At 45.1% G+C, this 27,609-nt stretch overlaps 1 protein-coding gene across 1 annotated transcript; it reads right to left on the reverse strand.

The window, feature by feature from the left end:
* Window positions 1–326: 326 nt before the first annotated feature.
* ITIH6 (inter-alpha-trypsin inhibitor heavy chain family member 6) lies at window positions 327–25,760 on the reverse strand. Its single transcript, XM_039851399.1, is given in 20 exon segments — window positions 327–538; window positions 1,451–1,720; window positions 1,723–1,827; window positions 2,788–2,901; window positions 3,083–3,118; window positions 4,054–4,146; window positions 6,017–6,038; window positions 6,040–6,584; window positions 6,587–6,802; window positions 6,805–7,701; window positions 7,704–8,078; window positions 8,799–8,970; window positions 13,435–13,511; window positions 13,514–13,550; window positions 16,342–16,511; window positions 18,621–18,868; window positions 19,679–19,789; window positions 24,405–24,559; window positions 25,657–25,671; window positions 25,674–25,760. Coding segments are annotated over 20 exon segments (3,957 nt in total).
* Between the last annotated feature and the right edge of the window lie 1,849 nt (window positions 25,761–27,609).

Genomic DNA, 27,609 nt, shown 5'->3' on the forward strand with positions numbered 1-27,609 from the left:
GAAAGGTTGTAAGCAGGACTGGTGACTCAGCATTTTTGTTTTAAGAAAGCCACCTCTAAAGCTGGTGTGAAGTATGGATTGAAGAGAATGGAGACTGGAGACAGGAAGGACTGAAGAGGCAGGAGTATCTAACTAAGTCTCTAGGTCCGTAGGTCTGCATGTCTATGTGTGTGTGTGTCCTTGTATATGTGTCACATAGTGTATGTGTGAGTGTGTGTTTCCCTGTGTGTGTCTTCATGTTCCTAGGTCTTTGTTCTTAGATCACCCCATGCCTGCCCTCTGGGTTTCCTAAACTCAGGTCTCCTGGCTCTGGGGTTCAGGCGCCATCACAGGACATAGGCAAGGTATGGGTGGCACAGTAGCTGCTGTACATGAGAGCACTTCACCAGCCAGCAGGAAGCCCAGCGGGGCAGCAGCCTTGGTGAATCCTTCAGCAGCTTCTTTCCTAGAACTACAGGTATATCTGGGCCTTGGTGCCTCCGTAGGCATGGCCCTGTAGACCTTGCTACCAGTTGAATGTCTGCATGCTGGAACTGTCCTGAGGGAGAAAGATTGCAGCACCAGTCAGGGCAGTGGCCTGAGTCCCCACTGAGAGCGCTGAAAGGAGCCTACAGCAGGAAATTTAGAAGGAAAAGTGAGAAGGACGACAGACAGCAAAAGTCTAGAGGAGAAAAAAGACTAGGAATTGTGGGAAATGTGGTAGAGCCAGATGGGACAGGGGTGTATAAGAAAGTAGGGAGCCAAGGTGGATGGGATGGCAACAAAAGAGACACAGTCAGCTGTGGAGGCGATGACAGGGCAGATTTGCAGGAAGGACAGGAGAGGAGTGGGGAGGCCCAGAGGAAGTAAAAAATATCTGTCCAACCCAACCATCACTGCTCATCATTGGCGTGGGCCTCTGCCTCAGGTTCTGCCCTGTGTCTCTTGACCTACAGTCTGACTTTCTGTAATCCCCCTTCACAGAAGCCTCTAAAAGGATCTTTGTTATTCCCAGATCTGATTGTCTTTCCCTTACTTATAACCTTTCATGGCTCTCCATTGTTTTCAGGATAAAGCCAAGTTCCTTGTTTTAGCATTCTACTCTGATCACCCCTGCTCCATCTTCTCTAACCTCCATTTCTTTCCTCTGCTACTTTTGCTCAGCCTCTCAGACTGTGGGTCTCTCTTTTCCAGGAGATCTTTCTTGAACTCCAAGGCTGGGTGAGGTGTCCCACCCTGGGTTCCTCCAGCACCCTGGGCAGCTTTCTAACTAGCACTGATAGCTCCTGGATCACTATCTATGTCTGGGTCTGTCTTCTTCCCAGACCAGGAGCTCTCCAAGGGCAGAGCTTGGGTCTGATTCCTCTTTGTGGTTAGAGAGGGTACAGGGTGCTGGGGGCTCACTGGCCTTTGGCAAAGTCTCTTCTGGGACTGATGCTCCCTGGCCCCTCTCAGCCTCAGTAGTACTTACCCAGCAGGCCATGAGTCAAGGGACTGAGGCCTGAGCCATTGACCACATAAAACCCCAAGTGTGGTAGTTGCAGGGTGCTAGAGTGCCTGCTGCAGTGCCGAAGGACTAAGAACTCGAGATGGGCCCCAAGGCGGAAGGTGAGGTGGGCTGCAGCAGCCACATGGTGCTCTATCTGGGACTTCCTCAGCAAAGTAGATTGGTCCCAGGAGAGAAGCAAGGTACTCTCGCCTCGCACATATATGGAACTGTGGGTGATATTGATAGTGTAGGCCTGGGTTTGTCTGTGGTGACTGTGACGATCTGGAAGTAGGTGCGAATCTGGTCCTCATGGCCTGGCCTTGGTGGTGCCCCAAGCAGCTGTCCATGCACATGCAGCCCTGAAGGGAGGAGAGTGTGGGTCTGGAGGATGGTCTTTACATGGTCATTGATGTGGTCACTCACAGCACAGAAAGGGGTGAGTTCTCAGAGCCTGGGTACAGATTTGTGGTTAGAAAGCTAGCTCCTAGGGAAAGTGCTTCTACTATAACTCACCTAGGTGCTCCTTCCTATGAAGTGTGTGGGCATACATTTATGTGGGCACATGCCCGCCCCAGTAGGGCTGTTTGATTGCGTGTGATTGCCTTTGAGTGTGTAAATGTCTGTGTTTGGTTATGTTTACATGAGTATCTCTGGGTCTATCAGTGCTTCTGCATATTTTGGGAAAGTACTATGTTGAAGTGTGTATTTTTTTGGTTGTATATTTATGTTTATCTCTGGATATGTTGGTGTTACATGTCTCGGTGAATAGTTTATGTTGTATGCGTCTGGTTGTGTGTTGTTAGATACTGATATATATCTAGGGGTGTCAGTGTGCTTGTATCAGGGTGTGTCATGATGAGTTTTTGTGTGCATTGGTGTGTTTTGTATGTTTAGAGTAGTAGAGTATGTGTGCCTATGTGTGTTGAATTCCTGGGTATTAAGATGTATCTAGGGTATCAGTGCATGTATGTCAGTGTGTTGATGTATGTGCCATTGTATATATCTGGGCATTTATTGTGTGTCACTGTGTATCAGTGCATATTTGTATGTTACCTGTGTGGGTGTGCAGAGTGTGAAAATATGTGTCTGTGTGTGTATTTGTGTGAGTTTACTATATGCCCTAGTGTGTGTCTGTGTGTGTATATCTGTGAGTGTCTTGGTGTTTGAATGTATTCATGTATGTTTTCATTTGCGTGTTTGCTTGTGTATATGTGATATGCACTGCTGTGTGTTTGTATTAGTCCACAGATGTCTGAGGGTGTTGACATGAGTATATCTGGCTATGGTGTTATATGGGGTTGAGTCCTTGGGGCTCTCACCTGCCTTTGGGTCATCTATGAGCTGTAGCAGGTCCCCTGGGCACCCATCAAGTGTGAAGCAGATCCTCTCTTTTGAGCATGGGACATGGATCACAAAGTGGGGATCTCCATCCACTATAAGGCAGGAGATAAAACTCTGAAGTTTTGGCTTTAGAAGGAATGGGAGGAGAAGAGAGTGCAGGAGGGAGGAAGGTAGGAGGCCATGTCTATTTCCCCAGACAGAGAGAGTCCAGCTCCAGTCCCAGTGCACAAGCTGTCTTACACTCAAACAGTATAGTGAGATTAGCTGGCTTACCTGAGGATGAGAAGGTGAAGATGCTTGGCAACATGCCTGCAAAGGAGAGGAGGACCGTGTTGGTAAGGGACCGACCTATTATATTTCTTGGAACTCTGGGACACCCTGGCCTCTGGGTCATGCCCTCCTAGATAAGGGCTAAATTTCTGAGCTCAGCATGTAAGTCTTTGCTTCTGTTTTCCTGCCACTGGAATGTTTTCCTTTTCTTTAGCTACTAAGGATCAATTTATAGTTATCCTTCCAGGTTAACTCTTATCCTATTTTCTTTTACTCTCTGCCTACGGTAGGTAGAATTGGCCTCCAAGATTCCCTGGTGTACACAACCTATAAAATTCCCAGGACTGTGATATGATGAGATATCATTCCCATAAATAGGTTATGTTATGTGGTGCCATTGACCTTAAAATAGAAAGATTATCCCGTAGTAAGGCCTGACCCAATCATATGAGTCTTTTAAATATGAATCAGAGAAGTCAGAGATTTGGAGTGTGAAAAAGATTTGATGTGAGGGAGATTCTCTGTCTTTGAAGATGGATGGGGTCTTATGGAAAGGAATGCAGAAGACCTCTAGGACCTGAAAGTGGCTCAGGTGGCCTATAGAAGTTAAGAGTGACTGCCAGCCAGCCAATAGCCAGCAAGCAGAGAGGGATCTCAGTCCTACAAATGCATAGAACTGAATTTTGCCAACAACCTGAATGAACATGGATGAGATTGAGAAATCAGTCTGATAGACACCTTGATTTTAGTCTTGTGAGACTGTAAGCAAAGAATCCCACTAACCCGTGTGCAGAATTCTGATCTATAAAACTATGAGATAATTAATGGATGTTACTTTAAGCTACCAAGATTTGTGGTAATTTCTTATTCAGCAATAGAAAACTAATATATTGCCTCTCCTCTGGGCTTATGTAATGCCTATGAGAATGGAAATGAAAGCTTAGGGATTTTTGCTAGGAGAGCTCCTTGTTCACCTTTTTCTGGATGCACAGAATTTCCCTGAGAGTCCATGCTGCCTCCAGCTCCTCCCAGGATCTCTTCAGAATTGCTTTCCCAATGTGGATTTCCTGCCAAGCACAAAAGAAATAAGAAAAATCTTTCACACTCCCAGGGCAATGATGCCCTAGGCTTACCAAAGGACACATCTTCCTTCTGACCAGGAGAGTCCTCATGATCTTCCCATTTGACCTGCATATTGCCAAGACTGGGACCTTATGCTCTCCATAGCATCCTAGTCTTTCAAGTTTAGTTATGTTCAAAATTCTCCCTCACAGCATTTATGCATTTATTCATTTGTTCATTCATTCATTCATTCATTCAGGCACTGTTTAGGCATCAGAGATATGGTAGTAAAAAAGGCAGTCATGATTTCTGACCTGATGAAGTTTATACTTTAGTCAGTGAAGCAGACATGAATGAAATCATAATTACTTGTGTGATAAATGCTTTTAGAAAAACAGAGTGACTGAAGGAGTTGCAGACATTTAATGTAGTCTGGGGTGCTGAGGGTGGGTGGGAAGGACCTCTGAGCTAAGATCTAAGTCATGAGCTGAAGTGTGAGTGGCTATGGAACAAGTAGGGGTGGTAAAAACGGAACAGGGTAAAGCAGGTCAGAGAGATTACTAAGCAAAGGAAACAACTTGAAAGAGATCCTTGAGTGAAGGTGGGAGGGGGGCCAGGGTCCATTGGAAGAACAGAGATGAGGACAATGGGGCTAGAGTTCAAAGAGTGAGTGAGAGAGGTGAAGTCAGAGAGGTTTGGGGTAGAGGGCAGATCAGGAAGGGCCTTGTAGGCCATTAAGAAGACTTCGGACTTCATTCTAGGTGTGAAGGGAAATCCTTAGGGGTTAAGTATGAAAGGGGCATGATGTAATCTATGTTTTTAAAAGATCCCTTTGGCAGCTGGAAGAGAATGGCCAAGAGATTCTCTCAAGAGAGGAAGCAGGGAGACCAATGAGGAGGCTGGAACAGTTTTCTAGGTGACAGAAATGGTAGTCTGACCTAGGATAGTGACAGTTGGGTTGGCGAGAAGTGGGCACATTTGGCAAGTATATTAGAGGTAACATTATCAGGAATTGAAGATGGATGGAATATTAGGAAGGGAGCTGGTGAGGGAGAGGGGCATGCCAAGGATGTCATGCCCAAATTTGTATCTTTGTGACTTATTATTACCCCAACTAGTTCTAATCCTGCCCCATAAGGTCACCCAAGAAATGTCATTCCTCTCAGTCAAGCAGAATAGTGGAGAGGCAAAGCACATTCAGTCTGGGACCAGATTATGTAGGTTCAACTCTCTTACTAGCTGTGTGACATAGAGCAAGTTACTTCGCTTCTCTGTACTTCAGTTTCTCCATGTGTAAAATATGGATATTAATCGTTTCTTGTAAAGATTAAATGAGGGACTACAGGTTCAACATGTAGAGCAGTTGCTGCACGCAGGAAAAGCTCAAAAATGTTAACTGCTATTATTTCACAGTCTTTGGGAAATTTAAAGATAATTGTCATCATCTTCCTAATTTTTTATACCGCTTTTGTTAAATAGTGCTATTCACAGAGCATGAAAGAACCAATCAGACCTGCCTTGCCCAGTGATGCTCCCACTTATAATCACACATCCCTCCCCTGCTTGGGAAGCATGAACAGTTCTCTTATCCAACAAAACAAATGTCAAAGCCACAGCTTGGCCAGGTTGTTTTTGTTCAGCCTTTCCAGTCTTAACAACCCTCTTCTCCCAGGGCCTCTAATTCTTTGCCTACATACTGAGGCCCAGACAAGTTAAGGAGCTAGTTCAAAGTCTCAAAGCAAGCAAGCAAGCAAGCAAGCAAGCAAGCAGCTGTATTATCACTGAAATCTGCATAAGCCTTGTAAACTCGAAGTTTCTGGTGCTCTCCATTCATACCTCCCCCTCATGTCTTGACCTCTTGCCCGTGGCACTCACCATCTTCATCAGGAGTGAGGAAGATACGTATAGAAAGCTGGTGGGTTCAAGGACTCCACAAACTTGGACTCCACCATTGACTCAGGCAGCAGCTCTAGTTCCTCAGGGAGAAGGAGCAGGCTGACTGCTTCAGGGAGGGTGCTGGAAGGCAGCAAGACTGGCGGGTTCAGAGGGCTGTTTTCTGATATAGGCCTGGAGCTGTTGGGTGGACCCATTGTTGGGACTCCTGACACAGATGGCCCCAGGATTTGCCTTGTGCTTTGGGGCCCTGGCAGCAGGTCATGCTGATGCCAGAGCTTTCCAGGGGGCAGCAGAGAGGGCAAGGTAGGATGAAAGGGAGTAGGGAGGGGTTCTCCAAGGACAGAGGTGATCATATTACTTCTGGGAATTGTGGGATTTGAGATTGTGCTTGAGAATGTGCTTAGGCTCTGAGGAGGTGGGGGCCCAGGTCTGGCAGGTCTGGAGGATAATGGGAAGTTGGGTTTATTGGGGATTAAGGTCCTAAGTTTGGAAAGTGATAAGCTTGGGAAAGTTTGGCGAGGTGGGACATTAGATTTAGGAGTGATGGGACTTTGAGGGCCTTGGGCAAGAGGATCGTAGGTCTAGGGTGTGACAGGTTGTTTGGAGTCTTGGGAGTGGGAACCCTTGGTCTGGTGTGTGGTGGATGTTTGGGGATGGAAGTCCCAGGACTGAGCCATAGCAGATTTTTGGGTGACTGTGATGTGAGTACCCCAGGCTAGAGATATGATGGGGCATCCAGTTTAGGTTGTGATGGAGCACCAGGTTGGAATGCAGTGGAGTGACATGTTTCATAGTGCCAGCTTTGGGCTGGGCTGGGGTGCCAAGATTCAAAGGTGGGGATTGTGTCTTGGAATTCATGGTTAATAGGATTTCAAGATTCTGATGTGTTGGAGTGCTGGGCTTCAGAAGCAATAGGGGTTCTGAATTTGAGGGCACGGGGGCAGCAGGTTTTGTCCTGAGAATTGGCTGAGCCAAGGTGCCAGAATTGTGTTGTGCTGAAATTTTAGGCCTTGGATGTGATGGGGTAGATAGAGTACTAAGGCTCTGACCCAGTGCCTCCAACTCCTTGGAACTGGCCATCTTCTTTGTAGAGGCAGGAGCGGTTGAAGATAAGTAGAAATTTGGTTTCACAAGCTTTGATTTGAGAGAGACCTTGGGCACCAAACCTGGCTGGGCTGTGTCTGTCCCTAGGCCATGTCTGTTGGTGGATGAGGTCATGATGGTACCTGGTGCAATTGTGGTAGAAGTCTGTCTCCTACACTCTTCACTGGCCTCCTTGGGCTGTGTCATGACCAGTGATGTCAGAGGCGTGACAAAGTTGTATTCAAGGGACAGGTTGAGGATTTTGGCAGCCAACAAATGGCGAGTGGTGGTGTCACGGGATTGGAAGCGTGCCTCCAGCAGTTCTCCAATGGTGGCATAGGCCCAGAGGCAGCAGATGAAGTGGGCTATACCGGGAGCTGGCTCATCTGGGCAACCAAAGGCCTTCTGGCTGCTGTTGGTGGCCACCTCACTGTGGTGGGCCACGAGAAGCTGACCCTTGGGGCCATAGGCTGCCAGGTGGATGCCCAGTTCCTGCTCACCTGGCTGCACCAGGCCCGCCACCACCAGCTCTGAGCCACCAAAGTAGTTGGTGAAAAGGGCCCGAGGGGAGGCTCCAACCAGCCACCCAGGTAGTCCAGATGCACATCTGCCAGCATAGGCATGGAGATCTCCTCATAGAGGCCCTCCAGGTGTAGGGCTGCATCAGTGTCCTCATATATGAGTTGGGCTGCTCTCTGGTTCTCCAAGGACAGGTGACAGAGCAGTGGGAAGCCAGCATCATCCCCAAAGACCAGGCTGAAAAGGGATCCACTGTTGCCCAGTGCCTGATGGACATTTGAGAGGATCACACTGGGAGTTGTCATGCCAGCTGTGGGCTCCCCATCTGTCAGGAAGATAATGAGAGGGATCCTCCCCACACTAGAGCCCCTCTCAGGCTCCTGGTTGCTATGGTTCAGCACTGAAGCAGCTGCCAGCAGAGCTGCGTTGATGTTGGTCCCTAATTGGAGAGTAGAATGTGAGACCATCTTTTCTAGTTACTTTTACCCCCACTGCAGACACACTGGGCACCCCACCAACCTCCCAGGCTCAGTCCTATTTCCTTATCTTTGCTTAGACTGTTTCTGCAGCTTATCCTTCCCAAGTCCCCCACCCCCACAAGGCTCCCTGAGATCTGATAGTGGAACCCACATGTCCTTAGCTTTTATCACTCGCCATATCAGACTGTGCTCTGTTTCCTTGGGGGATCTCTCATTCACTAGTCGGATTGGCAGCTCCCCAAGGATAGCACCCCCACCTCCATGCTACAGGAAAAGAAAAGGCTAAATTGACAGGAAGTGGTGGTGGTGAGATGTCAGTAATTGTCTGAAGGAGGATTGATCAAAAACCAGAATCAGGACAGCAACTTTCTCAAATGTTTGGAAACAAATATCTAGATTATTGATTTAAAAAAAAAAAAAAAAGCCTTAGCAAATTCTTCTACGCATGTGCTTTAAAGAGGAGGAAACTCCAGTCCAAAGAGGAATGTGCCCTAAAATACATGGAGAATCAGCTATGTTCTTTCCACTAGGAAAAAGAACACAAGGCACATATTTGTATAAAATATAGTAGTGATATTCCAAGCATTGTGAGAGGTGAAGTAGATGGGGGTATGAAGGGAGCCTTTCAAGAATTTCCCATATCACCTCAGCTTGCCCATATGGGTGGGTAGGTCTAACACAACCATCAGCTTCCATGTGGCCCAGATAGTTCTTGGCACTGTGGACATTCTGGGCGGTGGCCTGTATGGAGCCTCCAGCTCTCCAGACACTAACTGTGTCAGAAAAGGAGATGATGTTGAAGTAGTCGTTGGCCCGCAGGTCACCAAGGATCACATTCATGGCCTTTTTAGTCTGTGGGATATGGATAAGTCAAGGAGATGGACCAAGACTTGAGGTCTTATTCAAGACCAAAAGGCTCTTTATATACAAGTTACTAATGTCTAAGTGTTGTATGGTTTTAAGACTCTCTGACTCCAGCACTCTGAAAGTCTAAGATTCTCAGGTCAAAACGCTCTATAGGCTCTAAGGTCCAACGCCCAGAACTGCAAGTCCAATGGCAGCTTTTAGTCACATGGATCTATTTACATGTAAATGTAAGTTAGTTAAAATCAAAGAAAAAACTAAAATTATGTTTCTTCACTTGCAGTAGCCATGTTTTAAGTGTTCAATGATCATATGTGGCCAGTGGCTACTGTGTTGGAAACCTCAGATTTTTAGAACATTTCTATCATCAGGAAAGTTCTATTGGACAGTGGTGGTTTGTAATGTTCAAGTTCTACGCTTTCAGAGTGCTAGGATTCATGTGTTCTAGGGTTCCTGGACCCCATGACTCAGGATTCAATGATTCCAGGACCCTAAAGTTTAAGAGCTTTATGATTCCAGGTCTTTATAGGTATTTTTCAATGACTTTGCATACTTTAGTCTGTTTCATATAATCTGTTATTCTACCTCACCCTCTGTTTCTTCCAGGTGGCTCTTTTCGCCAGCCCTCAGATAACCCAGATTCCATTTTATCTCCACAACTGTGTTCTTGTTGTATCCTTTAGATAGTAGACCTTCCAACTTCCCTCTTACTTATTCATATGTTCACTACTCCTTCAGTTGCTCCTTCTCTGGGAAGCCCTTCCTCGATTGCCTATTCTGACCCATGCTTGTCTCACCCAGACGTTCCCTGTCCCAGACTTTTCACTGACTGTCTTATGTGAAATATTTTCATCCTTTATCAAGATATTGAGCCCTCTGAGAACAAGGCTTAGAATGTTATTTTCTCTTGGCTCCCTTCTCCATGAAAGTACTTAGCACAGGGCTAGGCACATAAGAGGTTCAGGAAATAGGGTATGTAAGTTCTAGTATTAGGTATCATTTATAGGACACTTATCTTTAGATGCATCTTTAGATACATCGGCTCATTTAATTCTCACAGAAACACATTGAAGAAGATACTAGTATTATCCCCATTTTACAAGTGATGACATTGCGGCTCAGAAGAGGTAGAGTGACTTGCTCAAGGTCACACAGCTAATCATCGATGGACCAGGGACTCAAACTGATATTTTGAAGGTGTTAAATCCAGTGACTTTAAGCATGATATTATACCTTCAACCCTTTTTATCGGTATGGATTCCAGAAACCACAGGAAGGCCATTTGTGGCCCACCTTTTCCTACATCTTAAAGTGATAGAAGATGTCTTGAATGCTTCTAACTGGATCAGAGTCCTTGCTGCCTAGATTGAACTCAGGGAATAGGTCACACATTCTGGGATAGGGAGCTGAGCACCATATTCTTGTTTCTATTGAGAGGGCTAAGACATAGAGGATGGTCTTTCCCAAAAACCTCCTGTTAACCAGGGACAGATTATGTTTTTAGAAGTGTATTGTTTAATTTATTATTTTGAGATTTTCCCCACTATCTTTCTGGTATTTATTTCTAGTTTAATTTCATTTGGTTTGAGAACGTACTTTGTATGAATTATATTCTTTTAAGTTTGTTAAGATGTTTTATGGCTCACAACAATACCATCTATTTTGGCAAATGTTCCATGTGAGCTTGAGACAAATGTGTATTGTGCTGTTGTTGGATGAAGTATTGTATAGATGTTAATTTTATTTATTGATGGTGCTGTTCAGGTCAACTATGTCCTTAATGATTTTCTGCCTGCTGGATCTGTCCATTTCTGATAGAGAGGAATTGAAGTCTCTAACTGTAATAGTGGATTCATCTATTTCTCCTTGAAGTTCTATCAGTTTTTACCTCATGTATTTTGATGCTCTATTGTTAGGCAATTATTCTTGAGATAAAACTCAAGATAATTGCCCAACTGTAGGCTAATATAAGTGTTCTGAGCATGTTTAAGGTAGGCTAGGCTAACCTCTGATGTTTGATAGGTTAGGTATGTTAAATACATTTTTGACTTAGAATATTTTCAATTTATGATGGGTTTATCAGGTAGGTAACCCCATTGTAAGTTGAGGAGCATCTGTACCTTGTAACAAAGTATTCCCAATTACTTCCTCCTGCCCATTATAATTTTGCTGTCATTAATTTCACTTATGAATAAGTTATGTTCACAAAATACATTGTTGCTATTATTATTTTGAACAAACTGTTATTTGTAAGGTAAAATAATTAAAAAATAAAATATTTTATTTTACCTTCATTTATCCCTTCTCTAACACCCTTTCTTTATGTAGATCCAAGTACCTATACAATTCTTCTTCTCTCTGAAGAACTTTTTAAAATATTTACCTGTGTGGGGCAGGTCTACTAGTGACAATTACATCAATTTTTGTTTGGCCAAAAAGGTCTTTATTTCTCTTTCACTTTGGAAAAACAATTCTGCTGCTGTATACAGAATTCTAGGCCAGTTGTCTTTCTTTCAGCATTTTAAATATTTCACTCTACTCTCTTTTTGCTTGCACGGCTTCTCGAGAGAAGTCTGATATAATTCTTATCCTTGTTGCCCTATCAGTAAGGTGTTATTTTCTCTGGGCTTTTCCCCCAGGATTTTTGTTTTGTCTTTGATCTTCTGCAGTTTGAATAGGATATGCCTATCTGTGGATTATTTGTTATTTATCTTGCTTAGTGTTCCCTGAGTTTCCTGGACCTATGGTTTGGTGGCTGGTATTTATTTTGGAAAATTTATACCTATTATTCCTTCAAATATTTCTTCTGTTATTTTCTCTCTTTCTTCTCCTTCTGGCAGTCCTGTTACACATATGTTACACATTTGTAATAGTGCACAGTTGTTGGATATTCTGGTTTTTTTCCATTCTTTTTTTTTTTTTCTCTTTACTTTTCAGGGTGGGAAGTTTCTATTGACATATCTTCAAGCTCATTGATTCCAAGTTCAGTCTCCTAATGAGCCCATCAAAGGCATTCTTCATTCCTGTTACAGTGTTTTATATTTAGCATTTTAAAAAAATTTTCTTAGGGTATCCATCTCCATTTACATTACCCATCTGTTCTTGCACGTTGTCCACTTTTTCCATTAGAACTTTTAGAATATTAGTCAGTTATTTAAAATCCCACTCTGATAATTCCAGCATTTGATTTCTGATGTTTGATTTACCTCTTCAGACTCTGTTTTTTCTCTTATCATGCCTTGTAAGTTTTTTGTTGAAAGCCAGACATGATGTATCAGGTAAAAGGAACTGAGGTGAATAGACCATTAGTGTGAAGTTTTATGTTTATCTGGCTAAGAGTTAAATTGTGTTTGCTGGTTCCTGCAATTGCGGGTGTCAGGAGCTAAAATTTCTTATAGGGTTCAATTCGTTTCTCCTCTGTTGTCTTGAGATTCCCTAAAGATTCTCTCATAACTGAAGTGTAGGATTCCAATTCTTTCGCTGAAACCTCCTATTCTTACAGAGGAGCTCAGCTGATGTGGTAGTAATGTGTGGGGGAGGAGGAACATTTTATTATTCAAGCCTTAGAGCACAGACTTTTATGCCCCTGGAATATGACCTTCACAAGTGCTCCTTAGATTTTTCCTGCCTTAAATGGGATGGGAAGGCTAAACTGGTTTGGAGTTGGGTATATCCCTTCCTCTACATGGAATGCTAGAAGGAGACAGTTTTCAATACTTCTTTCTTCCAATTTCGTTACACTTTGGTAAAACACAAATCAGTTAGCCTTATGCCCCATGGGCTTTGTGGTTCAGAAATTCAAGGTACAAAGACTATACTGCCCCAGGACACTTGAGCGTTATAATTCTAGAGCCCCAGAGTACTAAGGTTTGACATACTGTTTCCAGAAATCTAAAGATTCAGGCTCTAAAGTCAAAATCTCTTCAGACTATGGCTACAATATTCTGTTTGAAGGGTGCTCTAATACAAGGGTTATAAGATGTAAGTCTAGATGGAACCGGGACACTATGGTTTCAAAGCACTACATTACTAGTACACTGTGTTCTTCTGGCTTTGAAGTAAAAATAATAATAAAAGCAAAAACCTGTGGCATAAGAAATGTTCAGAGTCTAAAATACATAAGTACTTTTCTTGACTCACATTTAACGATACAGAGTACTCTAGCTCAAAGGCACTTGATTCTGAGACCTTATGAGCCCAGGAGTTTTGTGGTTGAGAATCTCAGTGGTTTCAAGTCCCATGGTCCAATGCTTTAATATTCCTCAAATTCTGTGGCTCCAGGTCTACACGGCTCCAGATATGTAACGTACCAGGACCCTAAGGTAGGCCCAGACCTGTAAGATCCAAGGGCGTTGGAATATAGGGCCTCTGGCCCCAGGGAACCAATGTTCCAGCATCGTCTGCTTGCTGAGACTTAGAAGAACTATGAAAGGTCCCCGAGGCCCTTGTTACCTGCTTCATCTTGGTGCCAAACATGGAGCTGCTCACATCAATAATGAACACCGCGTTTTTCTCAACAGGTGGGAGGCTCTGGGGGCAAAGTAATGAACAAAATAGCCATCGTAAATCTGGACAAAGAGAAATGAAACCAACAAGAACTGTAAAAGCTGGTCTAAGTCAGGCCCCTTCTTATTCTCCCACATAACAAACTGCTCTTTTCCTTCCAAGGCCTTATCACTGTTTCTAGTTAAATAGGCATTTGTGCGGTTGTTTGTTCAATGTCCATCTCCTCCCCCAGAACTGTGTCTCTGCCTTCACACTGTCAGTCCAGGAGCTGCCCCCAGAGCCGTGGAGTGATCTAGACTGGCCTGTGGCCCAAGGCTCCAAGGAGCAGGATCTCTGTAATATATGAGTTCCCGTCCATGAGAGCTGGGCTTGCACAGTCTTGAGGGCCCCTAGGGACATTGTGCCTGGGCTCCAGGAACTGTAAGTATTGTTTTAACCTCCCTCTATAGAGTAAGCCTGGGGCCCAGCTCCACTGCTGCCAGGGGCTGGGAGTTTGCAGGGCCTCCTCCCACTCCTCCTTAAACCTCCCTTCTGCTGTTGCTGGGCAGAGCAGGGAGGGGAGGAGTGAGCAGAGGCTGAGTGAGCTGTTGTGCAGAGGGGATTGGTTAGACCAGGTGCAGATGCCTAAGGCTGTGGGAGATATGATTGGCTGCTGACCCCTTCCCCCACTCCATCTCTGCCTCTGCAGAGCCTGGGGGCTGGGACAGCTGAAGGAAGGGGAGGGGGGAGCTGGGAGGGCCCCCAGGACTAGTGTCAGCTCAGCCCAGGGAAGTGTGGGCTTGCTGAGGGTCTGTGCTGCCCAGTAGCCTGAAGCAGGCTCTGCCCTGGGATAACCAGCTTAACCTCTTCTCTGCCATTCAGGCGCTCTCCGATCACAAGGCTGGACACACTATCTCCTCCTTTCTCAGGGAATCTCAGAGGACATGGGAGGACATCTTGCTGTTCTCTTCCACCCCAGCCTTTGAATTAACTCACAAGTGCATGTGCAGGCTCTGTCTTCACTTTCTCCTGGCACTCTACAGCAGTTCTCAAAGGCCTGGGTCAACCAGCCTGCACCTCCGCAAGCTAAAGGCAGAGGCCAGCTGCCCTCCTCTTTTTGTTCCTTTCATACAGAGGAGGGTAGGTGAGAGCTTCTGGGAAAATCACATGCCCAACTGTCCACAGTCCCAGGCTCACCGGTGGTCCCGCACCTCACATCCTATAAGCCAGAGGCATGACCCAGGTCACCAACCTCTCATTCTCACTTCAGCCGTCATGCCCTTCCACTCTCAAGAAACGTCTCCCTTCCTTCCTCATGAACAAAATTGAGGGCAACAGGCCATGTCCCTTGGACTGCCTGCCTCACCCTTGCACAGGGTCCACATCCCCATACACCTCTTCTCTCTACTCAAAGGCAAAATGGTCCTGGCCTGGACCCCACATACTCCTAGCCTCCAGCACCTCTTCTACCAGTCAGGCCTCTGCTTTCCAACCCACCCCACACACCCTAGAGGGCCTTCTTTAGAATATAAAATTTTTGTGTCTTTTCCATCCACGAAGACAACCCCCATTGATCCCAGCCCCACCCAGACTTCAAGCCAGCTTTTCTCCTCCCTGTAGCCTGCCACGGTAATGAAATCAGCACCTGCAAGGGTCTTCTCATCTCCACGTCGCTCTTCTGCCCACCACAGACTGGCTCCCACCTCCACTGCACACTGACCCTTCTCTCACGAAAGGCAACAATGACTAGTTGGTTTCCAAACTCAGTGGGTGGGTTTCAATTCTCATAGGACTGCGCCTCCCCAGTGAATTTCACGATTGATGATTATTTCTGCTTTCTTCAAGAATCTTTTCCCCTGGGATTGTGAGATGGTGAACTCTCCTTATTTTCCTACCAGCTCTCTGGCCCATCTGATATAGTCTCATCTTGGGCTGCATCTCGACGCCCGCCGCCCCCCCGCTTAAGCAGTGCTTCCCCAATCCTTTTCAGACATGGCATGCAAGAAAATGATTATGTTTGTGTAGCACAATGGAGGGAAGTGGTGGGAACTTAGAGCTCTGAGCAGGCTGTTGGCTGTTGGTGGGGCCAGACACCCTGAGGGCTGAGGAGATCAATAGCTCCTTGAATGGGAACCTCTGCCTTAGCAACTGCTGTCCTTGATCTGCTCTTCTGGCTCTATCATCCTTTCTGGGGCATCTGGCTCGCTCTCTTGGTTTCAATTGCTGAATCTCCACCGATGACCCCACATCTCTTCCTCCTGTCCAATGCTCTCCATTCTTCCTCTTCCACAACTGCATACCCACTCACTGTTGAACCTGTGCCCTTAGATGTCTGAAGATGCCTCCGATGTATCCTGCCCTCCCCAAATAAATTCATAAAGTCAGTGCTCTCCCTCTCTGGTAGCTCTTCATGAGTGCGGGAGCTCAGAATTTCAGGGCTCCCTGTTTGGGCAGATGGCTCAAGTGAGGCAAAAAGAATTTTTGAAACTTAGAGAAAGCGAGGAAGCCCAAGAGAACATCAGAGTATCGGAGCTGCAGAAAGTGCGAGAGCCCATGAGTGCGAGAGACCAATTACTGGCCAATAGTCCCCTTTCCAAAAGGACCGGTTAAGAGTGACTATGACTTGATTCTATTAGGGGCAGATTCATTTGGAGCCTCATTCAATTTGTACAGTTCCAGGTCTCCAACCCTTTGGGGGATCACATGTGCCTCCCAAGGTGTGAAGTCGTTGTGTCACTACACATCTTGTTCATGTTCGCTAGTCCTCACTGATTGCCAGGGAGATCCAAATGAGCAACTTGTGGAGGCCAGATTGTTGTCGAGACCTGTGTGTCTCCAGAGCCCATGCTCTTTCCATTCCCCTGGTTCCCTCACCTGCACATCGCCAATGATGTCCTCCATGACTACATCGTACTGGACCACAAAGTCGGCCATGATGCCTGAGCTGGAGAAGGCAGACTGGTCTTGCAGCATCGGGCAGAAGGTGATTCGGACACAGGTCTCTCCCCTCTCAATTCTGGAAGATGGGGGCGAGTCACCCTCACCTGTATAGTTGGGAAGGGTTGGGATGGGATGGCATGGAGGGCTCACTAGGTGGAAAGCCTGGCAAAGGGTCATCAAAAGGAGCAATATCTGTACCACCTGCTGCTCCTCCTGCCTACAGCACCTCCCACCTGCCCAAATGCCACACTCCTTCCTCTCCAAATCCTACTAGCAGCTCCTCCTGCTCTGCCTCTTCCTGTAAGCCCAGCCTGACAGGCCCGGCCCTCTCCAGTTCCCCGGCTCTGGCGGTCTGACCCCCATGCACGACTTTGCCCTGGCTCACTTGCCATCCATCTGAGGCCCAGTTTCTGAAGGAGTGCCATGTCCCCAGGTAGACCAGGAGCCCGGATCTCCTCCCAGAGTGGCCGTGTGCAGTGTGTTGTGGAGAGAGACAGACACACAGAAGGGGCCTAGGTTTCCTCCTATGCCCCTTACCGCAGTGGGAAATTGCAGTCTGTCAAGGTTCTCTTCTGGGATAGGATGTCATGTCTTTTCTTCCCCCCTCCGCCTTCTGACTCTCAGAATCACGTGTGTGAATAAGCCTTTTAGCGCCTCATGAAGTCACAGATGAATTTCTGCCTCCGGATGTTTGCGGAGCTGGCCACAAGATCAACTCCTCTGGAATTTCAGTCTAAGACAAATGTCCATTTAGACATGTCTCTGTGCCTCCTTTTTCCAGAAAATGGAAACTTGGGAATTCTGCCCTCCCCCTTCCTGCTACAGCTGTCAGGAAGCTTAGGGGCAATCTGAGCCCCCATACTGTTTGAGGCGCCTGCTTACATACATTCCCTTGGCTTCCTTCCTTTCAGAGGTCTTTGTTCTATTTTATCCCCACAGGATTGGCTCTACCCTCTGTTTTAACCTTTAAGGAGTGGGGGTGGGGTGGGGGAAGCTGCCATTTTTAGCTCAGGGCTTGAGTGCAGGCTCCAAGGACTCAGATGCTGCCTATAGGGCTCTGGAAAGTTATGACACCCTCTAAGCCTCGGTCTCCCCATCTGTAGCACGGGGATGGTAATAGCTCCTATCTCATAGCCAGCATGTGTGGGGATTAAATGAGACCATTCACGTAAAGCGTTTGGCGCTGTGCCTGTGTCTTAGTAAGTAAGTGCTCAATGATGCAATGATTAGTTATCTCCAGTCTTCATTATTCTGCACCTGATTTTCAGGGAGGAAATCTCTCAAATCCTCATAATGGTCCTGAGCCATAATAGATAGCATCTCCTCACTGTACAGATGGGAAAAGTGAAGCAGAGCGTTTGAGTGATTTGCCTGGGGTCCCACCTTAGGGGAAGGTCAAAGCTGGGATTTGAACCCAGGTCTGTGTGTCTGTCTCTCTCCTTTGCGTGCACTAAACTGTCTCTCTGGGTTTGCATGATCAAATTAGCCCAGATCTCCAAGCTAAACAGGTTGGTGAAGGTGGCCACATGTCATGGGTGATGCCTCTGTGCTTGTCCACTCATCTCTCAGAGGAGGTGGGTAGTTCAGCTCAGTGGTTCTCTGATCTGGCCGGACATCAAGTTCACCTGCAAACTGATCAGAAACAGATTCTTGGGCCCCTCCCCAACCTACTGAAGCGGACTCCAGATGGGAGGGGTCCAGGACTCTATATTTCTAACATGGTGATTCTGATGTAGCCAGTCTTGCCTTCGAACACCTCTGGATGAAATTTAAAGCAAGGCTGGCAGCTAGAACTTCTCGCTGACCCTGAGATGGTATCCTCAAGGACAGTCTGTGCTTTATACTGTCCTCCCACTGCCTTTCCATTCTCAGTTGTGATTCCAGAGGAAAGCAAGTTTTGGCCACTGCGGCTTCCACAACCCTCAGCATTGTCAACAATAGCAAACCCTCCCTCAATCTTTATTTTCCAATGAGGGAAGTCACTACTCTGGGTTGTTATTGGATTTGCTGTTTCACACATCTTACAAGGATCAGACCATTTGCAACCCAAAAATCTTTAACTCCAAATATGCTCTCTTCTCTTTGTTTGAATGGGGCGAGATCTTGGCAGTTAGCACAGAGCAGAAGTACTCGAGGGAATCCCAGGGTAAAGGAGCCATTTCCCATTTAGGGATGGCCAGTCTGATGCTTGACCTGTAGTTCTGCCCACATACTTGTATGCGTGTTGGTGCACAGGCGGCTGGTCCTCAGAGGTGATACTTGAACATATCCAATGCCTGTCCTTTCTGACACTGTGATCTCTACACTCAGCCTTGTCACCAATTGGCCAGACCTCAGGCTCACCATCAGCTGGTACTAGCCCTGGTGCCCCTGCAGCAGCTTCTCATAGGCCAAGGTAAAAGGTCCCTCTGTGCCTGCCGCCAGGTTGGTAGAGATGCGGAACTTCTCAGATTCCCTGTCCCTGGGCATGACATGGAGCAGGGTGGAAAGGGGAGGGGAATTGTTAGATGATCTAATTCTGCCTCCTCCACCCCCACCCCCCCGGCCCCATCAGACATGACCAGGCTTCTGGTTCAACTAAGTCCCTTACCCACAGTTAGTCACCCACTTGTCCACTCATTAATCTGTCTCTCTTCCTCACTCAACCTCCTAAATATTCTGCCCGAGAAATTCTGTCACAGGTAGTTTACCCATGAGAAAACTGTCAGTGAAAATCTGAATCTAGAATAAAATAATAAGGGACTAATGAGTTGTTTTACAAAAAGAGTTTTCTATTTACGCGGGATGCCTCTTCTCCTTCAAAGAACCCCTTGTACCCAGACCTCCCTCATGCTTTAGACTAAGCTTGTCTCAGTATGCTGTAGCCATATGTAACATTTATGTGCGTGATGAAAGTCTTTTGGAAGCTGAATGGAAACATTTAAGGAAGATAATACATTTCTGCCAGCAGAATGGAATTCAGTTAGGAAACAGGATTCAACTCGAAAAAAATTTCATTTGAACATAACCTTACCAGAAGGTATCAATTCTTAAACAAGTCACATCCTACTGGTAGGAGGAAGGAAATGGGGAAGTAAACTCCCATTTATTGAACACCTGATGTCTTACAGGCTTTGATATTCATTAACTCACATCATCTTGTAATCTTATGACGTAGAGATCATTGTATCCACTTTACAGAGGTAGACTGAGGCCCAGTGAGAACATGTATAAGCCGCTGATCGCACAGCGAAAATGAACTCGTCAAGCTTCTGATTGGATAGAGCCTTACCTAATGCCCACATGAGCAGCTGTCTTTCCCTGCTGATGGACTTCCTCATAGATTTTCTTTGCCTGGTGCTTCTCTTTGACTTCTGCAATGTAGACTGTATTGTTGATGGTCCTGATGGAGCAGGAAAGAGGAAGGACAGACAGAGACAAAGAAGGGAAAAAAAGAAATGGTCAGAGACAAAGAAGGAAAGAGACATATAATGAAGATGAAGGAGAAGGATGGGGAATAGGGAGAGAAAAATAGCAAAATAGTAACATAAAGCCAGAGTGAGAGCAGGAACAAATAAGAGAGGTAAGGGAGATAAAACCAAGTGAAGCAGTTATCATTAAATCTGTTTGTCATATGAGGAAATAGAGATCACACAGTTGGCATATGGTAAACCTGGTATTAGGACTTTATGTTTCCCAAAGTCTTGAATGAATTTTATGCTTTGGCACATAAATATTTTTAGGTGGGACACAAATGGATATTTTAATTATAACTATTATATATTACTGTAATGTATATTAAACATGTAAGTGGCACATTGAACCCATGAGCTCACAGATATTGTTTCTCAGGATAAGATTAACTGAGGTAATCTTAAAACGTGTATCTTTAATAAAAATATATTAAGTACATAATATAGTAGGTGGTACAGGTGGTAAAAACTGTGAAAGCAGAGTGCAAATTGCTACAAAAGCATCTGGGCCTAACTAGGGAGGATGCCTTGCCCTTGGGGAACTCAGATACTGATGGGATACTAACTCAGACTTGCTTATTCCTGTTTTTCCCTTTGTTCTAATGAAGGTAATAAAGTGTAAAGCAGTTCAAAGAGGAGAGAGAGCACTTTTGCCCAAGTCTTCAAGAAAATGTCCTAGAGGAAGTATACTTGGTGCTCGACCTGAAAGGGAGGATTTGGATAAATGATTCTCACTGGCCATGCTTTCTCAGTCTCCTTTGTTGGCTCCTTCTCTTCCTAGGTTCTTGACCTTCCCTTCCCCTCTATTCCCCTTCCCTTCCCCTCCTTTGTTCATTCTACAGTTACTCTCTAGGTGAGTCATCTAGCCCCATGGCTTTAAATATCATTTATACATAGATTACTCCTAAATCTGTGTATCTCAAGTGTAGACCTGTCCCATTAACTCCAGACCTGTATATCCAATTGCTTACTTGATATCTCCACTAGAATGTCCAATAGGCACTTAAAGCTTAACATATCCCAAATTGAGTTCCTGGCATCTCCTCTACCTCCCCAATCTGCTTCTCCCCTGGTCTTCCTTATCTCAGGAAATAGTTATTCAGCTGAAAATCTTAGAGTCATGCTTGACTCCCTTCTTCCTCTCACACACTATACATCTAATCCATCAGGAAATTTTGCCTCTATCTTTAGATACATTCACAATCTGACTACCTCTCACCACTCTCTTATTACTCTGGTCCAAACTAACATCTTTTGCTTGGATAAATGCTATAGCTTACAAACTGGCTTCTCTTTCCAAAGCTTTCCTTCCTTATTATGTTATTTTCGCAGCAGTCAGAGATATCCTGTTAAATCCTAAGTCAGTGTCCCTTCTTTGCTCAAAATTCTCTATAGTTCCAATTTCAACTCATACTAAAAGCCAAAGTCCTCACCAAGGCTCCCATGGTCCTACACAGTCTGGCTACACTGTTACCTCTTTAACCCCATCTCCTTCTATTCTTCCCCCATTCATTCTGCTACAGCCACATTGGTGTCCTTGGTTACTTAAATTTGTTTACCACACTTCTGTCTCAGAGCCTTTGCAATTACTGTTCCCTTTACCTGAAATTCTCTTCTTCCAGATCTTTGCAAGTCTTATACCCTCTCTTCTTTCACATCTTTATTTAAATGTCATTTCTTCAAGAGAGACATCCTTGAACATTCAAAAATAATACCTTCCCACTTACTCTCTATCTACCTTGCTCTACTTTTTATTTCTTTGTAGCACTTCTCATCCACAAACTGACATATATTTTCTTGTTTATTTTTTCCTGTTTGTCTTCTCCATTGGACTGTGAGCTTCTTGAGGGCAGGGATTTTGTCTATCTTATTTGCTGCTATATCTCTGGTGCTTGGAATATGGCTTGGCACACAGCAGGCACTCAACGATTATTTGTGGAATGAACATTCTGGACAGACAGTAGGAAAACACAAATGTCTTTCAGGGAACAGCAAGTAGTTAGTCAGGTTTGGCTGTAGTAGAGGGGCAGGGAAAGGAGGTATGGAGAGAAGTTTGGAGTGGTTGCGTAGGCCTAGAGAATAAGGGGCTTGAACACCAGACTCAGTGAATTTATATGTCAGTGGACTTCTATGGAGAATGGAAGCCATGGATAAATCTTGAAAAGTGAAGGGATGGGTCAGAGCTGGCCTTTAAGGATGATAGATAGTTTGGTGTCCTAGAGAACATTAGTGCAACTCTATAAGAGGCAGGCAGTAATGACGGTTTCTATTTTATAAATGGAGAAACTGAGGCATAGATATTGGGGTAGTGGGGGCAGATTGTTACTGGACCAAAGCATCAGCTTCCAGGAAAATTTAAGGAGCATATGCAGACTGCAGAAGAGACCACTCAGGTGGGAAGTGTTTCTAGGTGGCTGAAACTAGTGGTTGGGCTGGTGTCGGGGTGGGCCGAACTGGCGCTGCCCCAAGGTCTCCTGGGGGAGTGTGGGGGTGTAGGGTGGAGCTGGTCTGGCAGAAACACACTGGGGCCTCTGTGTGTGTGTGCTACCTCCAGCCAGCATACTTTCCACAGAGTCTGCCCAGGAACATTTCCTCAAGACTGCTTTGCTTAATTTAAAACAAAAATTTATTTTGGTGTTTTTTCTATTGCAACAAAAATCTAAATTCTGCCTGACTGCTTGGCTCTTGCATCATTTGACCAACAACCTCCCCTAGTTAGCCCCAGTATTCCAAACCTATGCCTGCTTGTTTGCCTTTGGTCTCCCTGCCCCTCCATGCAGTGTTCCTGGTCTCTTTAGATCTTACCCATATGGAAATCCTGCTTCCAGGAATCCCTCCTTGACTATCTCACACCTCTCCTCTAAACTCCCTGGCCGGGGGCATATCTTTCACCTCTTCCAAACTTTCCTCTCTCCAGGAGAGTGCCATCTGCCCATTAAGGCCAGGAGGTTTTAGATGACAAAGCCCAGGCTGTTGTTGAGGCTTACAGGCTACTTACAGTACAAGATCCCCCTCCAATGAAGGAGTCTGAGCAAGGGCTGAAACTTTACCTGCATCAGCCTCACTCACCCCTGAGTCCAGAGTCTCTCTCCCCAAAGCCAGGCGTCTTTTTCTAATTCACACTAAGGTGCTATATGGGCAAACCGAGGTCCCACTAAGCATCCCCTTATCTGCTCCTCCTTCTATATTCACCATCTCAAGGAAAGAACTGTCACCTACACGGTCAGAAAACCTGAAATCAATTTACTTACTTCCCATATACATCAGGTTATTTCTTCTCCCTTATGGTATTTCAAATCCCACTGCCACTGCACTGCTCCACCCTCAGCATCCCTCTCGTGCTCACTGCCCTAGGTTTCTTACTGAGCTCCCTGCTTCCCTGCTGTACCCCCTCCAGCCCACTCCCACTTCATTATCATCACTCCTTGCTTAAAACCTTGCTAAGTCTCCTTATGGGCCAGTTATTTCTAAAGTGGGGTGCTCATGCTCCAGGGGGTGCTAGGGACAAATCATGAGTGGGAAAAGAATAACACTCTGCTTATAGTGTTTTTTTCTCACCTTTTATTCATATTTTTACATATGCTTTATAATGTACCTAATATATTTGCACAGTTGTATATTCGTATAATTTATAAATTAACAAATATACATATTTGTGGAGTACATGATCAATTTTTCCTGATGGGTATGCAAATACAAGATAGTTTGGAGACCATCAAATAAGAACTAGGTATTTAGCCTGGCATTGGCAGTCCTCCACCACCTCATCTTTCCTTACCTCTCCAGTATCATTTCTGACCCCTCTCTACCCTTGCTTGTGCCCTACACTCCAATGATGCTGAAGTACTTGCAGTTCCTCTCTAATGAGGGAACATTTGCTCCTATATTCCTTTTGCCCATATTCCCCAGTCCTGTTCTCACCCTTCTTGCCTGGTGAACATCTCATACTTCAAGCCTCCGTTTAGGCATTATCTTTGTGAAGCTTTCTTCATTGCCTGGGGGTGAGGAACTGACCACTGTCTCTTGCTAGGCCTCACCATTCCCACTATCCTACATTCACACTTCTTTTTGTTCCCCAGCATACTTTATTAAAATTATCTGCTTCCTTTTTCATATCCCCCATTAAACTATGTACTCTTTGGGAGTAGGGACTGTGTGCAATTCATCTTCCTCTTTCTGTAGTACCCAGTGCAGTGTAAATCACACAGTCAGCACCAATAAATGTTTGTTAAAAAAATAATCAAGCTAATATTATCAAAGCTTACTATGCACCCACCACTAATTTTAGCATATATTTTCAAATATATTAACTAATTTAACTTTTGCAGGTGGGATTGAATTTTATCCCCATTTTACAGATGTGTAAAATGAGACTCTGAGAAGTAACTTGTCCTGAGTCCCATAGCGGGCAGAGCTAGGATTCAGACTCAGAAAGTCTGATCTCAGAGTGCATGCTCTTCATCACTATGCTCTGATAAAATGAACAAAAGAATGAATGAATGTACACACAAATGAATGAAGTAGTAAGTTTGAAAGCAGACTTACATAGTAAAATTGGAGATAAAGGCGAGGTGAGGCAGATCCAAATCAAAGATGGCTTCATGGGCCTTGGCATGTGGATTTAACAGGACAGAAGTGACCAAGGTGTGAGCACAGTGGAAAACCACAGTTGAACGCATGGAATAACTCATCATCAACAGCTGGGAGAGAGGGCACGGAGGTGGGTTAGGTAGACTCTATCCTTGGCCTAGATGAGCTAGTACTTGGGAACCCAGGACTCCTGGATAGGCCTCTGGGAATAGGTGGAGAAATTGAGGTCTAGAGAGAAAACAGTGTCTCTGTTGTCCATTTTGCAGACCCGTCTAATGTTTCAGTGAGCTTTACAAAGTCTCAGAACCAAAGACTTACAGAAGATCACAAATCAAGGGACCTCTGGACAAGTGCTTCTCCAACTTTAACGTATACATGAATCTTCTGGAGAGCTCGTTAATATGCAGATTCTGATTCAGCAAGTCTGGAGTGGGGCCTGAGATTCTGACTTTCTAACAAGATCCAAATGATGATAATGCTGCTGGTTTATGGACTTTACTTGAGCATCAATGCTTTAGAATATTACAGAGCAGCTGTCATTCATTGAGCCATACTCTCTGTGCAGGGCACTGTGAGATTTTATATATAGTCTCTTTAGGATCTCGGGTGTAAAGAATTGTAGTTCATAAGTGCAATCATACACTGAAAGCACAATAAACATTTGGCTTCCACGATCTTACTTAATCCTCAAATCAGCTCTAAGAGCTAGTACTATTATTGTCCACATTTTATGGATGTGTTTACTGGGCCCAGAGACTGAGTTCACACAGCAAGATATCAATCTTCTTCCTCACCTTTTCTGAAGCCATGATCCCTCCATTTACCCACACATAACATACATCCAATTTGTTCTTCAGGTGGGGCAGTGGGAAATGAAGGCATTTCAAATCAGATGGACCTAGGTTCAAATTCGGGTTCTGCTACTTCCTGTGTCTTATCTCTGAGCCTCTGTTTCCTCCTCTATGTGATGAGAATAATTGAACATACCTCAGAGGGATGCTGTAAGGATTAAATGAAATCATAACTCTAAAATTCCTGGTGCAGCACCTGTTATGTGCTCAGCAAATAGTAACTCTTTTTCTCTGGCTATAGCTTATCAGTCCTGGGACTGAGTAAACAAACTGAATAACCTTCCCCTATTCCCCCCAAGGAGCTAATTTTCTCACATGTCAATCCCAGAGCTTTGTTCTCTCATCCCAGAACTGACCTTTGTGCTTGATGAGGGGTGGGGGCAGGAGGTCCCTGGTATGTCAGTTCAAGGAGAATGGTCAGTAAAAAGCTGACAGAGATGAGGCACCTCCACCCAGACATGATGCCACCTCTGTCCTGGGTCTCTTGTTCACGTCCAGAAGGTATGAGCCCGATCTCTAAAATCTTGTTCTTTTAAACCTCCAGGTATCCCTTGATTCTCCTTAGAATCTCTTGAGAGGGAGGGACTATCCCGAAGGATAGGGAAAGCTCTGAATGTAGCATTGAGGCTCACACAAGCCAGGATTGTCCAAGAGCTGGGGCTGGCATCTTGCCTGGAGAGGGGCTAGTTCATGCCTCCCTTTCCTCACTCATCCAGCTGTAAGATGAATGGAAACTAAACATACTAAAGTGCTGGGTCTGTCTGTTTGCTATGTTGGCTTAGGGTGAGGTTTTTCTTTCCTATAAACATCCACAGGAGCCCAGTAACTGAGGCCAGAGAAAGGTCACTTAGCATTGATCACCTTAAAAAGGTAGCAGATATGAGAGAGGGGTTGGTGGGGCAAGACCCCAATCCTGGTCTTTTCTGACACTGACTTTAACTTTGAGATAGGAGGGACTTACTTAGGCTCCCATAAAAATTAGGGGTCCCACAGGCATGAAACTTACAATCTCCAAAATAGTCAGAGACCAAGACAGGCTAGGGCAGGACTGAGAATATAAGAGTGATTCACAATACAACTACTGAATTCAGACTATCCGGATTTGAATCTCAGTTCTGCCACTTACTGACAGTGTAATATTGAGCAAGTTAATTAACTGCTCTGTAGCCTCAGTTTCCTCATCTATAAAATGAGGATAATAATAGCACCTACTTCATAATGTTGTTATAAAGATTGAAGCTGTACTTTCCGAATGCTTGGCACATGGTAAGTGTTCAGTAAATGTCAGCTCCTAGGACTAGAGTGGGATGAGGATAGACTGAGATCAAAAGTATGGGAAGCTCTCGGTCCCTCCAGGGACCTATGTAGGGGAGGTAATGTAGGGAGGAGGCAAGAGAATTAAAAATGTTAATCAAGCCACACTCATATGCTGATCAGCCCTACAGCCAGGCCAGGAGGATACCTGCAGAACAAAGAAAGATTAATACTAGGATTGCTAACAAACCATTCCCCACACCTGTGAAGGAGAAACAGGAACCAACAGAGTCATTCTCTATGCCTAAAACCATGCGGAATCTACGGATTAAAGGCTGGGAAATGCTGCAGGCCTTTCACTCTACATGTTCTTACCTTTTCACACTACATACTCTTCCCCTTCCCCTTCCTCACTGTATGTCCGTATTAAAGGAAATGGGTTAACAAAATCTTTTAAACTATAACTCACAAGACCTAAAGAATGATATATACACTGAATTCCCTGAACAGTACCTTTAATCTGTCTTTCTCACTGTCCATCTCACTCTCTGCCTTTGAGACGAGACCACACTCTGTGGAGTGTTACCCCTTTTCTAATAAATTTTCCTTTTGACTCTAACTTTGGTGTGTGTGTTGAATTCTTTCTACACTCTCTGCCAAAGGCCCCTCTTCTTTTGGTGCAGAGCTTGGTCTCCTTCCCCACTGGGGGAAATTTACCCTGTCTTGCATCATCTTGGGACCTAGATAGGGGAGGAATGGGGAGATGCCAAGTTGATAGGCATCAGTCTGTCTGTGGGAACCCAGAGATGCTCTGGACTTTGTCTGCAGGTACTGTGTAGGGCAAAGGTGAGGAGTGCAGCTGAGAGAAAGGAAATTACTTGAAGGTCTGCACACAGGACACCAGCATCAGTAAGAACCCCCATCTCTCTGCCCTTTCCACCCACATAGAGCACATGCAGTTCTAGCACTTACCTTCAGGCAAAATCTCTAACTACAGTTTTTACTTGTCTTGTGGCATTTGCTATGGCAGAACAAAGTCTTTGTTCTTCTCACTC

Source organism: Pteropus medius, unplaced genomic scaffold, assembly GCF_902729225.1.
Source record: "Pteropus medius unplaced genomic scaffold, Ma_sr-lr_union100, whole genome shotgun sequence".
Lineage (NCBI taxonomy): Eukaryota > Metazoa > Chordata > Mammalia > Chiroptera > Pteropodidae > Pteropus > Pteropus medius.